The 15,790-nt window shown below is 43.8% G+C and overlaps 2 protein-coding genes across 5 annotated transcripts in view; one reads left to right on the top strand and one right to left on the bottom strand.

Moving 5' to 3' along the window:
- The window catches only part of LOC121577674 (beta-1,3-N-acetylglucosaminyltransferase radical fringe-like), a 31,509-nt gene extending 18,363 nt beyond the window's left edge, over window positions 1-13,146 (bottom strand). Inside the window, exons 1-3 of one of the 4 annotated variants that reach the window (XM_041891447.2) lie at window positions 13,088-13,103; window positions 11,878-11,939; window positions 10,218-10,840 (exon numbers count right to left, since the gene is read on the bottom strand). In XM_041891447.2, coding sequence (XP_041747381.1) covers window positions 10,218-10,739 — 522 coding nt within the window. In that variant the 5' untranslated portion in view covers window positions 10,740-10,840; window positions 11,878-11,939; window positions 13,088-13,103. Of the gene's footprint in view, window positions 1-10,217; window positions 10,841-11,877; window positions 12,322-13,087 lie in introns of those variants that run through there. The other 3 variants (XM_041891464.2, XM_041891457.2, XM_045222532.1) reach the window with 3 other exon arrangements.
- Window positions 13,147-13,168: 22 nt separating this feature from the next.
- LOC121577663 (COP9 signalosome complex subunit 1) overlaps window positions 13,169-15,790 on the top strand; it is a 37,503-nt gene continuing 34,881 nt past the window's right edge. Inside the window, exon 1 of the mRNA XM_041891436.1 lies at window positions 13,169-13,271. Coding sequence (XP_041747370.1) covers window positions 13,239-13,271 — 33 coding nt within the window. The 5' untranslated portion in view covers window positions 13,169-13,238. The remainder of the gene's footprint in view (window positions 13,272-15,790) is intronic.

A 15,790-nucleotide genomic window follows, 5' to 3' on the forward strand; every position in this document is an offset into this window, starting at 1 on the left:
TACAAATAATAACTTTGGACATGTGTGCGTTCCTATCAAAGTTAGTGCCTTATTTTCTGTATACCGTGTTGTCGTTTCTACTATAGCATACAGTTTGTATGTTTTGTATGTATGGAGCATAATGTATTTACAGTTTTATTCACAAGTACTGGTGACAAATAATGCATTCCAATTATTGCATAAATTGTAATGGACACCTATGATGTGTGTAAAATACTTTTTTGAAGGTTCTATTGATTTTTAATGAGCTAATGCTAAGCTATTTGCCAGCTATGTGTGGCGCCATGTTTGTTGACATTATACAATGCATTCTGGGTGTCACGTAAATGTCTGTCAACATGCATACTGCAAACAGACCAAACTCGTCTTGTCTCCTCTTATTATCTTTGGTTGAGGCGAAAAAAATTAACAAGGCGGCGCGCACAAACTACCCATCGTCGGATTACTTTCGATTTCTAGAAAGTGTTTTACTCAATTATTTTGATCAATGGTGAGCTCACCCGTGATGTGATGTATTATAAATAGTAATTGCTATTAGCTATTTCATATTGTGGTTTCTGAAAGCTGAGAGTTATCTAAATATCTAAATATGACCGCTTGTGTTAGTCAATCTTTCCTCAGTTAGCGCTAGGACTAATGTAACCTACATTTTTCGATTTAGATGATTGTGTATGCTGTCGTAACATGCATCCAAAAAATGTACTGGTCACATTCAGGACATAACTTTGTAAGGACTGTGTTTGTGCAAAATGTTTCTGTGAAAAAACACTGTTGCTAGCTCAAATGCTGACTGTTGCGTCAATCGAAACTGGACATTCTAAATAAGCGTTCTAATCACACCGGTTTGAGCGTACGCAGCAGGGAGCACTGTAGAATGATCACACCCGTTTGTTGGTACGTGTGAAAAGGTTAAGGACTGGGGAGTTTTTCAGGATAAAAAAAGAAACGGAATGGAGCTAAGCACAGGTAAAATCCTAGAGGAAAACCTGGTTGTCTGCTTTCCACCAGACACTGGGAGATTAATTCACCTTTCAGCAGGACAATAACCTAAAACACAAGGCCAAATCTACACTGGCGTTGCTTAGCAAGAAGACAGTGAATGTTCCCACATAAAATTGAAATAAAAAATGTAAACTATCCTTATGGGGTATTGTGTGTAGATGGGTGATATACATTTTTTAAAATCCATTTTGAATTCAGGCTTTAACAAAATGTGTAATAAGTCAAGGGGTATGAATACTTTCTGAAGGCACTGTACATTCTCTGACAGGCTATTGAAACAACGCACCCATGACAAAAGTGATTAACATCTTGTATAAACATTTCAAAATACCCATGGTTCTACTCTAGTTCTTTCAAAGTTGCTATACCGTGCAGGAGAAAGCTTCCAATCCCTTCAGTAACTTTCCTCCTTCCCTCAAGTCATTTTCCACCAACTTTATTATGAACACTGTAGAAGGATTCCTAGAAAAGTTTCCACATTTGAAAGACCCAGAGACTAAAGCTGTGACTCAGTGTCTTCCATTTCTCTTTTTTCTTCAGAGAAACGTATACGGAGAGAAGGTTAGCCTTGAGATTGTGTTCACTCAGCAAGATGGGGGCTGAAGAGAGATAGCTGCTCTCTCATAGGGTTTTAACAGGCCCAAATAAACCCAGCAGGCATCCTTTAAACTCGCTCTAGGTAGACATTGCCCGTAGTCACAGATCTAGGATCAGCTTACCCACCATAATCCTAACCTTAACCATTAGTGAGAAGAAACACAAAACAGACCTTAGATCAGTGTCTTGTAGCAACTTCATACTACTTCATAAACCCTGCATGAGCCAGACTGACTGTTAAAAGTTCCATTCCATCGGACCCCAGACACCAATCAGAGCCCTGCCCTTCTGTAGATCCCACTACTCTTCAAACCATCTGGGTTCACAAACAGTAAAACAACTGATGAGCCTGACACATCCACATTATCTATAAATTAGTGGAACTACCCAGCTGCTGCTCTTTACGGATGCTCCTAAAATTGTCTGTTGAGTGGCTTGACCTTGTTGACCTAAAGGCTATTAGAGCTACACCAGTCTGAGCCAACAGTCAAAACGGTTGGTAGGTTGTCACACTTGGACAACAAGGCTAGTCTTTTAGTCGCTAGTTGTGCAGGTGGACAGTAGACACACAGTGGGCCTCCAGCACAATGCAGTCTTTGAACAGTCATCTTATGGGCTATTTGGAACACCGCTGGAGCTGCCTGGAAGGTAGAATATTTTTATGTCAACACAAAAGGAGCTGGTTAGAGACCTGACGGTGATCCAACGTCAGTGACGTTAGTTAGTGAGCAAAGTGGGCCAGTGTGTTTGGTCCTGTTAATGTGCAGCTGAACAATGGAACTCTTTGTTGAAGGGCCTCACTGCTGGTCTGTTTTATAGGCCCGGAACAGACCGCGGATATTAACCACAGTCACATACTCTCTGACTGAAATGGCCCCCTATTCCCTATATAGTGCACATGTTGTACATCAGGGTCCATACGGTGCTATTTGGGACGCGCATCGGTTTCTGGTTGGTCCCTAAACTTCAGCAGCTGTGCTAACACCCCTGCTGTTTACTCAAGCAGTGCAAATATGTGCTGGCATAAAAAGGTAGCATAGGTGTGAAGTAGTGTACTTTATGTGTGTTTCAAGATGCAGTGTGTTTAAAGTGTTCTGGGTGTGAAATAAGCATAGGTGTGAAAGTGTGTTTTAGTGTGACGTATGTTGGCTATGGAAAAGAGTATGAAGTAGCCTATCCCTTCACTCCTTTCTCTTCAAGTTACTCAGAACTGCCAAATGGGAACCCATTCCAACTTTAAACACAATTCTACGCTACATACTATTTAACACATGGGAATCTTTCAATAATAGAATAGTTCTGGTTCTACCCTATGACACAGTTCTGGTTCTACCCTATGACACAGTCCTGGTTCTACCCTATGACGCAGTCCTGGTTCTACCCTATGACGCAGTCCTGGTTCTACCCTATGACGCAGTTCTGGTTCTACCCTATGACACAGTCCTGGTTCTACCCTATGACACAGTTCTGGTTCTACCCTATGACACAGTTCTGGTTCTACCCTATGACACAGTTCTGGTTCTACCCTATGACACAGTCTTGGTTCTACCCTATGACGCAGTTCTGGCTCTACCCTATGAAACAGTCTTGGTTCTACCCTATGACACAGTTCTGGTTCTACCCTATGACACAGTCCTGGTTCTACCCTATGACACAGTCCTGGTTCTACCCTATGACGCAGTTCTGGTTCTACCCTATGACACAGTTCTGGTTCTACCCTATGACACAGTTCTGGTTCTACCCTATGACACAGTTCTGGTTCTACCCTATGACGCAGTTCTGGCTCTACCCTATGAAACAGTTCTGGTTCTACCCTATGAAACAGTCTTGGTTCTACCCTATGACACAGTTCTGGTTCTACCCTATGACGCAGGTCTGGTTCTACCCTATGACGCAGGTCTGGTTCTACCCTATGACGCAGTTCTGGTTCTACCCTATGACGCAGTTCTGGTTCTACCCTATGACACAGTCCTGGTTCTACCCTATGACACAGTCCTGGTTCTACCCTATGACGCAGTTCTGGTTCTACCCTATGACACAGTTCTGGTTCTACCCTATGACACAGTCCTGGTTCTACCCTATGACACAGTTCTGGTTCTACCCTATGACACAGTTCTGGTTCTACCCTATGACGCAGTCCTGGTTCTACCCTATGACGCAGTTCTGGTTCTAACCTATGACACAGTCCTGGTTCTACCCTATGACACAGTCCTGGTTCTACCCTATGACACAGTTCTGGTTCTACCCTATGACGCAGTCCTGGTTCTACCCTATGACGCAGTTCTGGTTCTAACCTATGACACAGTCCTGGTTCTACCCTATGACACAGTTCTGGTTCTACCCTATGACACAGTCCTGGTTCTACCCTATGACACAGTTCTGGTTCTACCCTATGACACAGTTCTGGCTCTACCCTATGACACAGTTCTGGTTCTACCCTATAACACAGTTATGGTTCTACCCTATAACACAGTTATGGTTCTACCCTATAACACAGTTATGGTTCTACCCTATAACACAGTTCTGGTTCTACCCTATAACACAGTTCTGGTTCTACCCTATAACACAGTTCTGGTTCTACCCTATAACACAGTTCTGGTTCTACCCTATAACACAGTTCTGGTTCTACCCTATAACACAGTTATCCCCAGCTGTGCTCTTTAGCCTGTTGATATATAATATATTCTACAGCCTCCTATAGATCCCTGGGTGGGGACTGTTGATATATAATATATTCTACAGCCTCCTATAGATCCCTGTGTTTGGAGAGGGATTACACCAGAGAATTCTCCCCCTTTCTCCCTGCCTCACTATTCACCCTGACTTATCCCCTAAACACATTCCTCCTGCCCCCTATCCCAACCCCTTTACCTAAAGACAATCTCCTCTCCCCAACCCACCCAGCACCCACTCCCACTTCCTTCCCAGTTCACAAAACCAACCCTGCTCCCACAGATTCCCCATGCACCCCCAGCCTTTTAAAGGGGTGGTGGTGGAGCAGGTGGAGGGGGCAGATTCCTGCAGAGAGAGAGAGAGAACAAACACAGCACTGTGTTCCTCCTACTCACGTCTCCTGCTCTCCTCTCTCAGGAATATCCTCCCTCTGGGGTCCCAGGGTCTACCACCATACACACACGCTTCCCAACCCTGCACATCCCGAGGCACACACAGGGCATGCAACCAGCAGCTGCCATGCCTTTCCACCATTCCTACACACACGCTGTCATGTGCTTAACCTTTCCATGTCCATGCCATGAGTCCTCACACACACACACACACACACTTCAGAACCTACGGCCACTGTTCAGTAGAACATCTGTTCTGTCCTTCTATACCATCTCTACTCCAACATCTGTGTCTCATTATGGTCCTGTATATACAGATCACTGAATCCTAACATGAGATACAGGTAACTCAAACTTAAGCATAAATCATGCATTGATGGGACAATGTGTTAGGATTGGGGATTGGGCCCTAGTGACTGAGGTTAAGAGGGGTGGAGAAGACATGGAGTTCTCTTCTCAGGAAATGTATTTTAAGTTTATGGCTCCACAGAACATCATCGAAGGATTCTAACTGTTATATGGGAACACCCAATAACGCACCAAACTACCATAAGAACAACAGAGACTGGTGTAAGAGCCAATAAGATGGCTTGGTGCCAATTCATGGAGATGAGTTCCGCATGTGGTTTGCTAGAAGAGTTATAGAACCAGATCCAAGGAGTCAATTGATTCCAAATGGCCTCTGTGCTCTTGACGCACTTCTTTTCATTCTGAACCACATGAGCTGATACTCTTGGCAATGGGCAATTCCATGGCAACATAATTATGCTGACTCATATTTTTCACTTTAAAATGTATATGAAACAAAAATAACATGTTCTATATTATACAGTGTGTTCTATATGATACAGTATGTTCTATAGGATATGTTCTATATGATACAGTATGTTCTATATGATGTGTTCTATATGATACAGTATGTTATATATGATAGTGTGTTCTATATGATACAGTATGTTATATATGATGTTCTATATGATACAGTATGTTCTATATGATAGTGTGTTCTATATGATACAGTATGTTCTATATGATACAGTGTGTTCTATATGATACAGTATGTTCTATATGATAGTGTGTTCTATATGATACAGTATATTCTATATGATGTGTTCTATATTTATTTTTATTTAACCTTTAGTTAACTAGGCAAGTCAGTTAAGAACAAATTATTATTTACAATGACGGCCTACCAAAAGGCAAAAGGCCTCCTGCGGGGACTAAAAGTAAAAAATCTAATAAAAATATAGGACAAAACACACATCATGACAAGAGAGACACCACAACACTACATAACATAACATAGCATGGCAGCAACACATGACAACACAGCATGATAGTAACACAACATGACAACATAATGGTAGCAACACAACATGACAGCAGCACAACATGATAGCAGCACAAAACATGGTACAAACATTATTGGGCACAGACAACAGCACAAAGGGCAAGAAGGTAGAGACAACAATACATCACGCGAAGCAGCCACAACTGTCAGTAAGAGTGTCCATGATTGAGTCTTTGAATTAAGAGATGGAGATAACTGTCCAGTTTGAGTGTTTTTTGCAGCTCATTCCAGTCGCTAGCTGCAGCGAACTGAAAAGAGGAGCGACCCAGGGATGTGTGTGCTTTGGGGACCTTTAACAGAAAGTGACTGGCAGAACAGGTGTTGTATGTGGAGGTTGAGGGCTGCAGTAGGTATCTCAGATAGGGGGAGTGAGGCCTAAGAGGGTTTTAAAAATAAGCATCAACCAGTGGGTCTTGCGACGGGTATACAGAGAAGACCAGTTTACAGAGGAGTATAGAGTGCAGTGATGTGTCCTATAAGGAGCATTGGTGGCAAATCTGATGGCCGAATGGTAAAGAACATCTAGCCGCTCGAGAGCACCCTTATCTGCCGATCTACACTGCTCAAAAAAATAAAGGGAACACTTAAACAACACATCCTAGATCTGAATGAATGAAATAATCGTATTAAATACTTTTTTCTTTACATAGTTGAATGTGCTGACAACAAAATCACACAAAAATTATCAATGGAAATCAAATGTATCAACCCATGGAGGTCTGGATTTGGAGTCACCCTCAAAATTAAAGTGGAAAACCACACTACAGGCTGATCCAACTTTGATGTAATGTCCTTAAAACAAGTCAAAATGAGGCTCAGTAGTGTGTGTGGCCTCCACGTGCCTGTATGACCTCCCTACAATGCCTGGGCATGCTCCTGATGAGGTGGCGGATGGTCTCCTGAGGGATCTCCTCCCAGACCTGGACTAAAGCATCCGCCAACTCCTGGACAGTCTGTGGTGCAACGTGGCGTTGGTGGATGGAGCGAGACATGATGTCCCAGATGTGCTCAATTGGATTCAGGTCTGGGGAACGGGCGGTCCATAGCATCAATGCCTTCCTCTTGCAGGAACTGCTGACACACTCCAGCCACATGAGGTCTAGCATTGTCTTGCATTAGGAGGAACCCAGGGCTAACCGCAGCAGCATATGGTCTCACAAGGGGTCTGAGGATCTCATCTCGGTACCTAATGGCAGTCAGGCTACCTCTGGCAAGCACATGGAGGGCTGTGCGGCCCCCAAAAGAAATGCCACCCCACACCATGACTGACCCACCGCCAAACTGGTCATGCTGGAGGATGTTGCAGGCAGCAGAACGTTCTCCACGGCGTCTCCAGACTCTGTCACGTCTGTCACATGTGCTCAGTGTGAACCTGCTTTTATCTGTGAAGAGCACAGGGCGCCAGTGGCGAATTTGCCAATCTTGGTGTTCTCTGGCAAATGCCAAACGTCCTGCACGGTGTTGGGCTGTAAGCACAACCCCCACCTGTGGACGTCGGGCCCTCATACCACCCTCATGGAGTCTGTTTCTGACCGTTTGAGCAGACACATGCACATTTGTGGCCTGCTGGAGGTCATTTTGCAGGGCTCTGGCAGTGCTCCTCCTGCTCCTCCTTGCACAAAGGCGGAGGTAGCGGTCCTGCTGCTGGGTTGTTGCCCTCCGACGGCCTCCTCCACGTCTCCTGATGTACTGGCCTGTCTCCTGGTAGCGCCTCCATGCTCTGGACACTATGCTGACGGACACAGCAAACCTTCTTGCCACAGCTCGCATTGATGTGCCATCCTGGATGAGCTGCACTACCTGAGCCACTTGTGTGGGTTGTAGACTCCGTCTCATGCTACCACTAGAGTGAAAGCACCGCCAGCATTCAAAAGTGACCAAAACATCAGCCAGGAAGCATAGGAACTGAGAAGTGGTCTGTGGTCACCACCTGCAGAACCACTTCTTTATTGGGGGTGTCTTGCTAATTGCCTATAATGTCTATTCCATTTGCACAACAGCATGTGAAATGTATTGTCAATCAGTGTTGCTTCCTAAGTGGACAGTTTGATTTCACAGAAGTGTGATTGACTTGGAGTTACATTGTGTTGTTTAAGTGTTCCCTTTATTTTTTTGAGCAGTGTATAAATGACGTCTCCGTAATCTAGCATGGGTAGGATGGTCATCTGAATCAGGGTTAGTTTGGCAGCTGGGGTGAAAGAGGAGCGATTTACGATAGAGGAAACCAAGTCTAGATTTAAACTTAGCCTGCAGCTTGAATATGTGCTGAGAGAAGGACAGTGTACCAACCACCCATACTCCCAAGTACTTGTATGAGGTGACTACCTCAAGATCTAAACCCTCAGAGGTAGTAATAATAATATGCCATTTAGCAGATGTGCGCATACATTTTTACGTATGGGTGGTCCCGGGGATCAAACCCACTACCCTGGCGTTACAAGCACCATGCTCTACCAATTGAGCTACAGAGTAATCACACCGGTGGAGAGAGGGACGTTCTTCTTACCAAACCAGAAGACCTTTGTTTTGGAGGTGTTCAGAACAATGTTAACATTTACATTACATTTTAGTCATTTAGCAGACGCTTTTATCCAGAGCGACTTACATTATTTTTGTAAAAAATGTTCATACTGGCCCCCCGTGGGAATCGAACCCACAACCCTGGCGTTGCAAACGCCATGCTCTACCAACCGAGCTACATCCCTGCCGGCCATTCCCTCCCCTACCCTGGACAACGCTGGGCCAATTGTGCACCGCCCCATGGGTCTCCCGGTCGCGGCCGGCTACGACAGAGTCTGGATACGAACCAGGATCTCTAGTGGCACAGCTAGCACTGCGATGCAGTGCCTTAGACCACTGCGCCACTCGGGAGACAGTTAAGGGCAGAGAAAGCTTGTTGGACAGTAAGAAAGCTGTTGTAGAATGTTTAACACAAAATCCGGGGAGGGGCCAGCTGAGTGTAAGACTGTATCATATGCATATAAATGGATGAGTGAATATATATGATATGTTCTATATGACATGGTCTATATGATACAGTATGTTCTATATGATGAGTTTTATATGATATAGTATGTTCTATATGATGTGTTCTATATGATACAGTATGTTCTATATTATACAGTATGTTCTATATGATGAGTTCTATATGATACAGTATGTTCTATATGATGAGTTCTATATGATACAGTATGTTCTATATGATGTGTTCTATATGATACAGTATATTCTATATGATACAGTATATTCTATATGATGCATTCTATATGATGTTCTATGCTGTATGATGTGTTCTAAATCATACAGTATGTTCTATATGATATGTTCTATATGATACAGTATGTTCTATATTATACAGTATGTTCTATATGATACAGTATATTCTATATGATGTGTTCTATATGATAGAGTATGTTGTATATGATGTGTTCTATATGATATCAAACCCTCGTTGAAGGAGTACAGTAAAGTGTTCAGAGAAATGGACCTGCAGTGTAGTTCAGTGAGATGCAGCCCATGCCACTGTAATGTTACTACAGCTGCTGGAGAGAGAGAGAGAGAGAGAGAGAGAGAGAGAGAGAGAGAGAGAGAGAGAGAGAGAGAGAGAGAGAGAGAGGAGAGAGAGAGAGAGAGAGAGAGAGAGAGAGAGAGAGAGAGAGAGAGAGAGAGAGAGAGAGAGAGAGAGAGAGAGAGAGAGAGAGAGAGAGAGAGAGAGAGAGAGAGAGAGAGAGAGAGAGAGAGAGAGAGAGAGAGAGAGAGAGGAGAGAGAGAGAGAGAGAGAGAGAGAGAGGAGAGAGAGAGAGAGAGAGAGGAGAGAGAGAGAGAGAGAGAGAGAGAGAGAGAGAGAGAGAGAGAGAGAGAGAGAGAGAGAGAGAGAGAGAGAGAGAGAGAGAGAGAGAGAGAGAGAGAGAGAGAGAGAGAGAGAGAGAGAGAGAGAGAGAGAGAGAGAGAGAGAGAGAGAGAGAGAGAGAGAGAGAGAGAGAGAGAGAGAGGGGGGGAGAGAGAGAGAGAGAGAGAGGAGAGAGAGAGAGAGAGAGAGAGAGGGGGGGGGAGGAGGGGGGGGGGGGGGGGGGAGAGAGAGAGGTCATTGTGTACTTTGGAAACATGCTGTCTGGAGGACTTGGTAACAGTACAAGACAAAGGAGATGATCTACCCTGTAGACAAAACATGTGTGTATGCCTGCGTGTGTGTTCCTCCCTACCTGTTCTTTGGCTTTGGACACCCAGGTCTGGAACAACAGATCCAATCTGGACTTGTGGTACTTCCTGGTGGTCTTCACCGCTATGAAAATGTCTTTCAGCTCCAGAGGGTTCCTGGACCGAGACCCTCCAGCCCCCGCCACACCCCCAGCTCTGTGGAGGAAGTTCCCCTCCGACCGTATCTGAGAGTGTGTATACTTCCCAGTGCCCTGGGTGTCACCTCGACCAGCTGTATACACCCAGTCCCCATCCCCAGTCCTCTTGGTCTCTCTGGGTGTGCTCTGCTCCATAGAGACACCATCAATCCCTTTACGCCCCACTGTCACTGTCCCGTTCCCCATATCTGCCTGGAGAGGAACCACCAGACGTCCAGGGCGCCGGGCAGGCTTGTTGTGGGCCCGGGGCTGGGGCAGGTCCCCCTGGTGCTGTGAGGGCTGGAGGGTGGGGAGGAGGAGCAGCAGGGCACAGAGAGCCAGGGAGAACAGGAAGCATAGCTTGCTGACACCCATCGAGGAGACATGCATCCTGATTGGCTGCTGGAGGGGCCAGTCAGCCGCCAGCGCCAGCTTTGCTCCCTGGACCGCCGCGTCCCATCTTTATGACCTCACACGGGAACCTGAAGAGACTTCGACACACATCATCATCATCATCCTCATCATAAGATGACAGTGACACACTTGAGAACATAATCTAGTTGAGTGTATGGAGACTGGCTCCTGCACTGGATTTAATGTAGCCTGGTTGCCAGACAGACCAGTCTGTTTCTGCGTAAAATAACCAAGATTTCGCTGTACAACTCTATACATATTCTGACTGAGTCCCTCTCAATTGGCAAATGCTATTTCTTCTCAGTCTGACCACTAACTTTTGCTGAATTGGCAAAGACAGGAAGTTCTCCTCTTGGCACATAGTCACTCATGCCCTGCAATTTGCCAGTCGGTTTATAGTGTCACATTTAATAGCCAGACTTATTTTCAGTGTGTGAGCAATTTCCTGTTTGCTGCTATTTTCAGAGGGATTGATACTTCAACCAGTAACAGATGTCAGTTGTAGGAAGCACAGGGATGTAATCCAACCCTTTTTTCTTTACTAAAATGTGTCTCCTTAGTGAAATATGAGCTCTTAGCACATATAGATATGTGGATATAGCATGAACAAGAGGGATGTAAATAAATAATCCTAATTCATAAAATAAATGTTAATGTGCCTGGTTCGGGATTATCAAAAATAGAAATATAGCTTTTTTTCTCTGAAGATTAGGCAATGCAAATCTGCCAGATTGGGGCACTGCCAATAGAAACATGTCTGACTGGTGTTGGCTCTGTGATTCAACTGTAGAGTTCATAACAAACGTATGACTACAAAAACAACGCGATTAAGCAACATTATTGGCTCTTAAAAGGGTCAATTTAAAGTTTAAAGGGATGTTTAGGAGTTGTTTCGTGTCTATCTCGTGTCCATAGGCTGTGCTACGGTAAACAAAAGAGAGGCTAGAGTCTGTGGTCTAATCAATTATTTTGAATTAGGCTACATGATATGAAAATGTAGCACTTCCTAGTCGATCTTGTGGCAGTAATGTACAATAACCCTGAGTATGCCGATTTACTTAAAACACTTCTTCTGTGATAAAGAAAATAGCTACAGCGTAGGGCTAATACTTACATGGAAAAAAATAAACCACATGGCTGTGGTTTTACACCTTCCTCCGATGTGCTTCCTCCCAACTGCAACAACAAAACACCAGGGAACTGGTCACCGAAATTGAATGAAGTGAGCAGAATCGGATCAATGAAGAGATTAATAAAGGTTTTCCAGGCGCTTTTTTAATCCTCTTCAAAGATCGTCTATTTTTTGTCTCCTCGTCCTGACTTTGATTCGACTCAAACTTTAACCATCGCTTTCAGCAGCTCGTTTATACGACCGTGATTCAAAGTAGCCAAGCTGTGCACTCCGCCAGTCAACCGCAAGTGAATCAAACAACATCATTGGGTTCCATTGCGATTATAAACGACTTCTGTTTCTCGGACACCTCTCAAAACCACCTACTATTAACCCGGTGCTTCTTCCTCTCCAACATCTGAAACTGAGCGCCCTCTGGCTGGTGATGCTGACTTGGCCCTTGCTACAATATGTAACTTTTTGGGATACCCGACCAAATTCACATAGAAATATGAGTTATAGATATTTCATTCCCGTTGAAAGCAAGTCTAAGAAGCGGTAGATATGTTCTATGTGTGATATTTCTATGCAGTTTCGTTTTTGCGTATTTTACTTTCGGTTTTGTACACCAGCTTCAAACAGCGGAATACACAATATTGTTGGTTATGGAAAATATATTTCACAGCGGTCATTCTCTGCACAATTACTGCTTGTTTTGCCACAAACTGAAATTAGGCGTACTATTAGAATTTTAGCAACCAGATAATGGCGGAGCATAGTGCATCTGTCCCTGTAGCGTAGTATCCTAGGGGCATATTCATTACACCAATTATGTTGCAAAACGTTTCTTAAACAGAAGCAAACGGAACGAATCGGGGATGGATTTACAGTACCTGAATTTGTCCATTAGAAACTCTCGTTTTAGTTGCCAACTGTTTGGACAAATGATTACACCCCAGGCTACAGCTGTTGCCACTGTGTTGCTATTTTCGCTCTGTATGGAAGGCTGTCGTAAACTATTTTGTGCTGACAATTGAAAAGTTGTCAGACCAAAAACTCGCGACAAAACGACAACAAACCCTAAAGTAGTGTGACAAAGTAAAACATGTATTCATCGCAAGGTTGATCTCAAAATGTTCTTATTTACAATTTAAGTTATTCATGTTTTCCTTTATGAACTAAGTAGTATCTTTACGGTTACAAATGTGCATACCAATCAGTTTGCGACCATGTATAATATTTTTTTCTTCTGCATCCGACACATCTGGAGCAGAGCAGACGTCATTACGTAACGATCCCTGCTGTGAACCCATGCGCCGGATGTGATAGACGCTGTTGCTGCAGAACGACAGCAACGGGAAAAGATGCCTTTGCCTGTGCAAGTATTCAACTTTCAGGTAATTAATCATCGATTTGAATGCACAACAACAGTGTGGCGGGGATGCACGCGGAGAAGGCTGTGCCGGCGTTTACCTGGGAGCATGGAAAATCCGATAAGCACGAGAGCCTCCTTGCATAAATTGGGTAGCTAGCTAGCTAGTTAGCTTGGGCCGCTAGCAGTACTGGCAAGCTAGGCTAACTTTCGCAAGTTCATATAGCTAACTCTACATCGTTATATTTCCATTCACTGTTATTCTGTACCAACTAGGTGTTAGAATTATCTACTCGTTTTTGAGAAAGGTGCCTATGTAGCTCAGGAAGTTGTTCGCTGGTAATTATGGCTTCAGGCACTTTGACAGTCATGCGGTAACGTTAGTTAACTAGCTGACGTAGCTAGCTAACTTTGTTATTGTAGCTAGCTAGGTAGCTGACTTGTTAGTCAGCTAGTAACGTTCGTTTAGCAAGCCCTTTTTTAAATTGCACAATGTGTCTCCAATGTAAATATCCAGTAGGACGTGAGCGATCTGCCAATTGTGGGAGTGTAACGTTAGTGTATTATTATTGATTACCTTGCTAACCTGGTTGCAGACTAGGGCTGACCCCATTTAGTCGACTGGTCGATTGTTTGGTCGATAGGCTGTTGGTCGTATCATAATATATATATTTTATTTTTTTATTTTTAGTCATTTAGCAGACGCTCTTATCCAGAGCGACTTACATGAGCAATTAGGGTTAAGTGCCTTGCTTAAGGGCACATCGACAGATTTTTTCAACCTAGTCGGCTCGGGGATTAGAACCAGCGACCTTTCGGTTACTGGCACAACGCTCTTACCCACTAAGCCACCTGTCTGATTAGCGCCTTTCTGATTTGACTAATCCAATGTGGGGATGGCACAGTCCATCACTCTAAGACATGTGTTACTGAAATTGTATATGGTTATATTACATAAGAACAATGGTGCAACACTAATAAAAATATTATTATTTTATAACCAATGCGCTTTCTCCTGCGTTGGATAGTGTTCGCTGCCCATGGTTCTGAAACACATTAGTGTGCTGTTGAATTGGCGCCTTTTCCTAGACCAGTGTTACTCAACTACTATTTGAGAAGGTCCAGTAACACACATTTCCTAGGTGGCAAAGGTCCGGATGGATATCGTCCTTTATCGGCGCTGTGGTACAGCATAGTAACAAACATAGTCGTCTACGACTTAGGAAACATTTTGTTATATAAAATGTACATTAAATACATGAAATGAGATTAAGAATTTGAATTAATTACAATAATAATAATAATAATAATAATAATAAAGGCTGTGCAACATTGCTGAAGAACGAAAGTGGTTGCATAATTGTCTATGCAAAAAGTGCACTGTGAACCATTGTACATGGGCCTTGTTTTTAATAAAGTTCATTGTGGAGAAGTCTGATTCACAGCTGTTTGTGGAGCCAAACATGGTCAGGATGTATGGTGCCAGTTTCCTGAGAACAGGGACATCAGCTGCAGGCACCATCTTTCCCCAGAAAGGGACAGGGTCACAATCACCAGCCTGCTCCTTCAAGGCCACATTTTCTTGCAGCTCGATCAACTCCATTTGCAGTGATGCAACAGCTACCCATCTGAAGATCTGTTTTGCTTCTTCTGACAATTTTGTCACATTTGTGACCAAGAAGGGGTTCTGGATGAGCAGCAGCAGTTCTCTTCCAACAGTGAAGTCATCAAAGCGAACCTTTTTACATTTTTAGGCATTTAGCAGACGCTCTTATCCAGAGCGACTTACAGTTAGAGTGCATACATTTTTTCATACTGGTCCTCCGTGGGGATCGAACCCACAACCCTGGCGTTGGAAGCGCCATGCTATACCAACTGAGCTACACGGGACTACAAAGTTGTATTTTTTTAGTGATCCAATTGACATTTTAGTCATTTAGCAGACGCTCTTATCCAGAGCGACTTACAATTAGTGAGTGCATACATTTTTCATACTGGCCCCTGTGGGAACCTTGAAGTTATCCATCAGCTTCTGGATGAAATCAACATGGTTGAGAACATCTTTGTCTCCCTGCATTTGCACCAGAAGATTGGGGAAGTGGACAAGTTCTCCCTGGAGATCATTCTTGAAAAGCTCAAAGGTATTCTGGAAAGCCCGACTGCTGTTATCATATCACACACTGTGTTGTCCCGTCCCTGCAGCTTAACATTCAGTTGATTAAGGTGTGATGTAATGTCTGTAAAAAAAATGCAACTGTTTCCATCTTCCCCTCATCTTCCAAAAACTCAGAAAATTGAGTTGCCTTGTCACTCTTTTGCTCTGATAAGAAAGCTTTGATTTCCTCCTGAATGGCCCAAAAGCGTTCCTAAACCTTGCCTTTGCTGAGCCATCTGACATTGTTGTGCAGTAGTAAGTCATCAAAACTGGCATTGGCCTCTGTCAGAATGCCTCGTAGCAGGCAGTGTTGTAGGGATGATGTTGCTCTCAAAAAGCTGTTCAGTTTCATCATCTTTGTCATGACCTCAGAATACTATTTTCCCAGA

Source organism: Coregonus clupeaformis, chromosome 1, assembly GCF_020615455.1.
Source record: "Coregonus clupeaformis isolate EN_2021a chromosome 1, ASM2061545v1, whole genome shotgun sequence".
In the NCBI taxonomy this organism is placed as follows: Eukaryota; Metazoa; Chordata; class Actinopteri; order Salmoniformes; family Salmonidae; genus Coregonus; species Coregonus clupeaformis.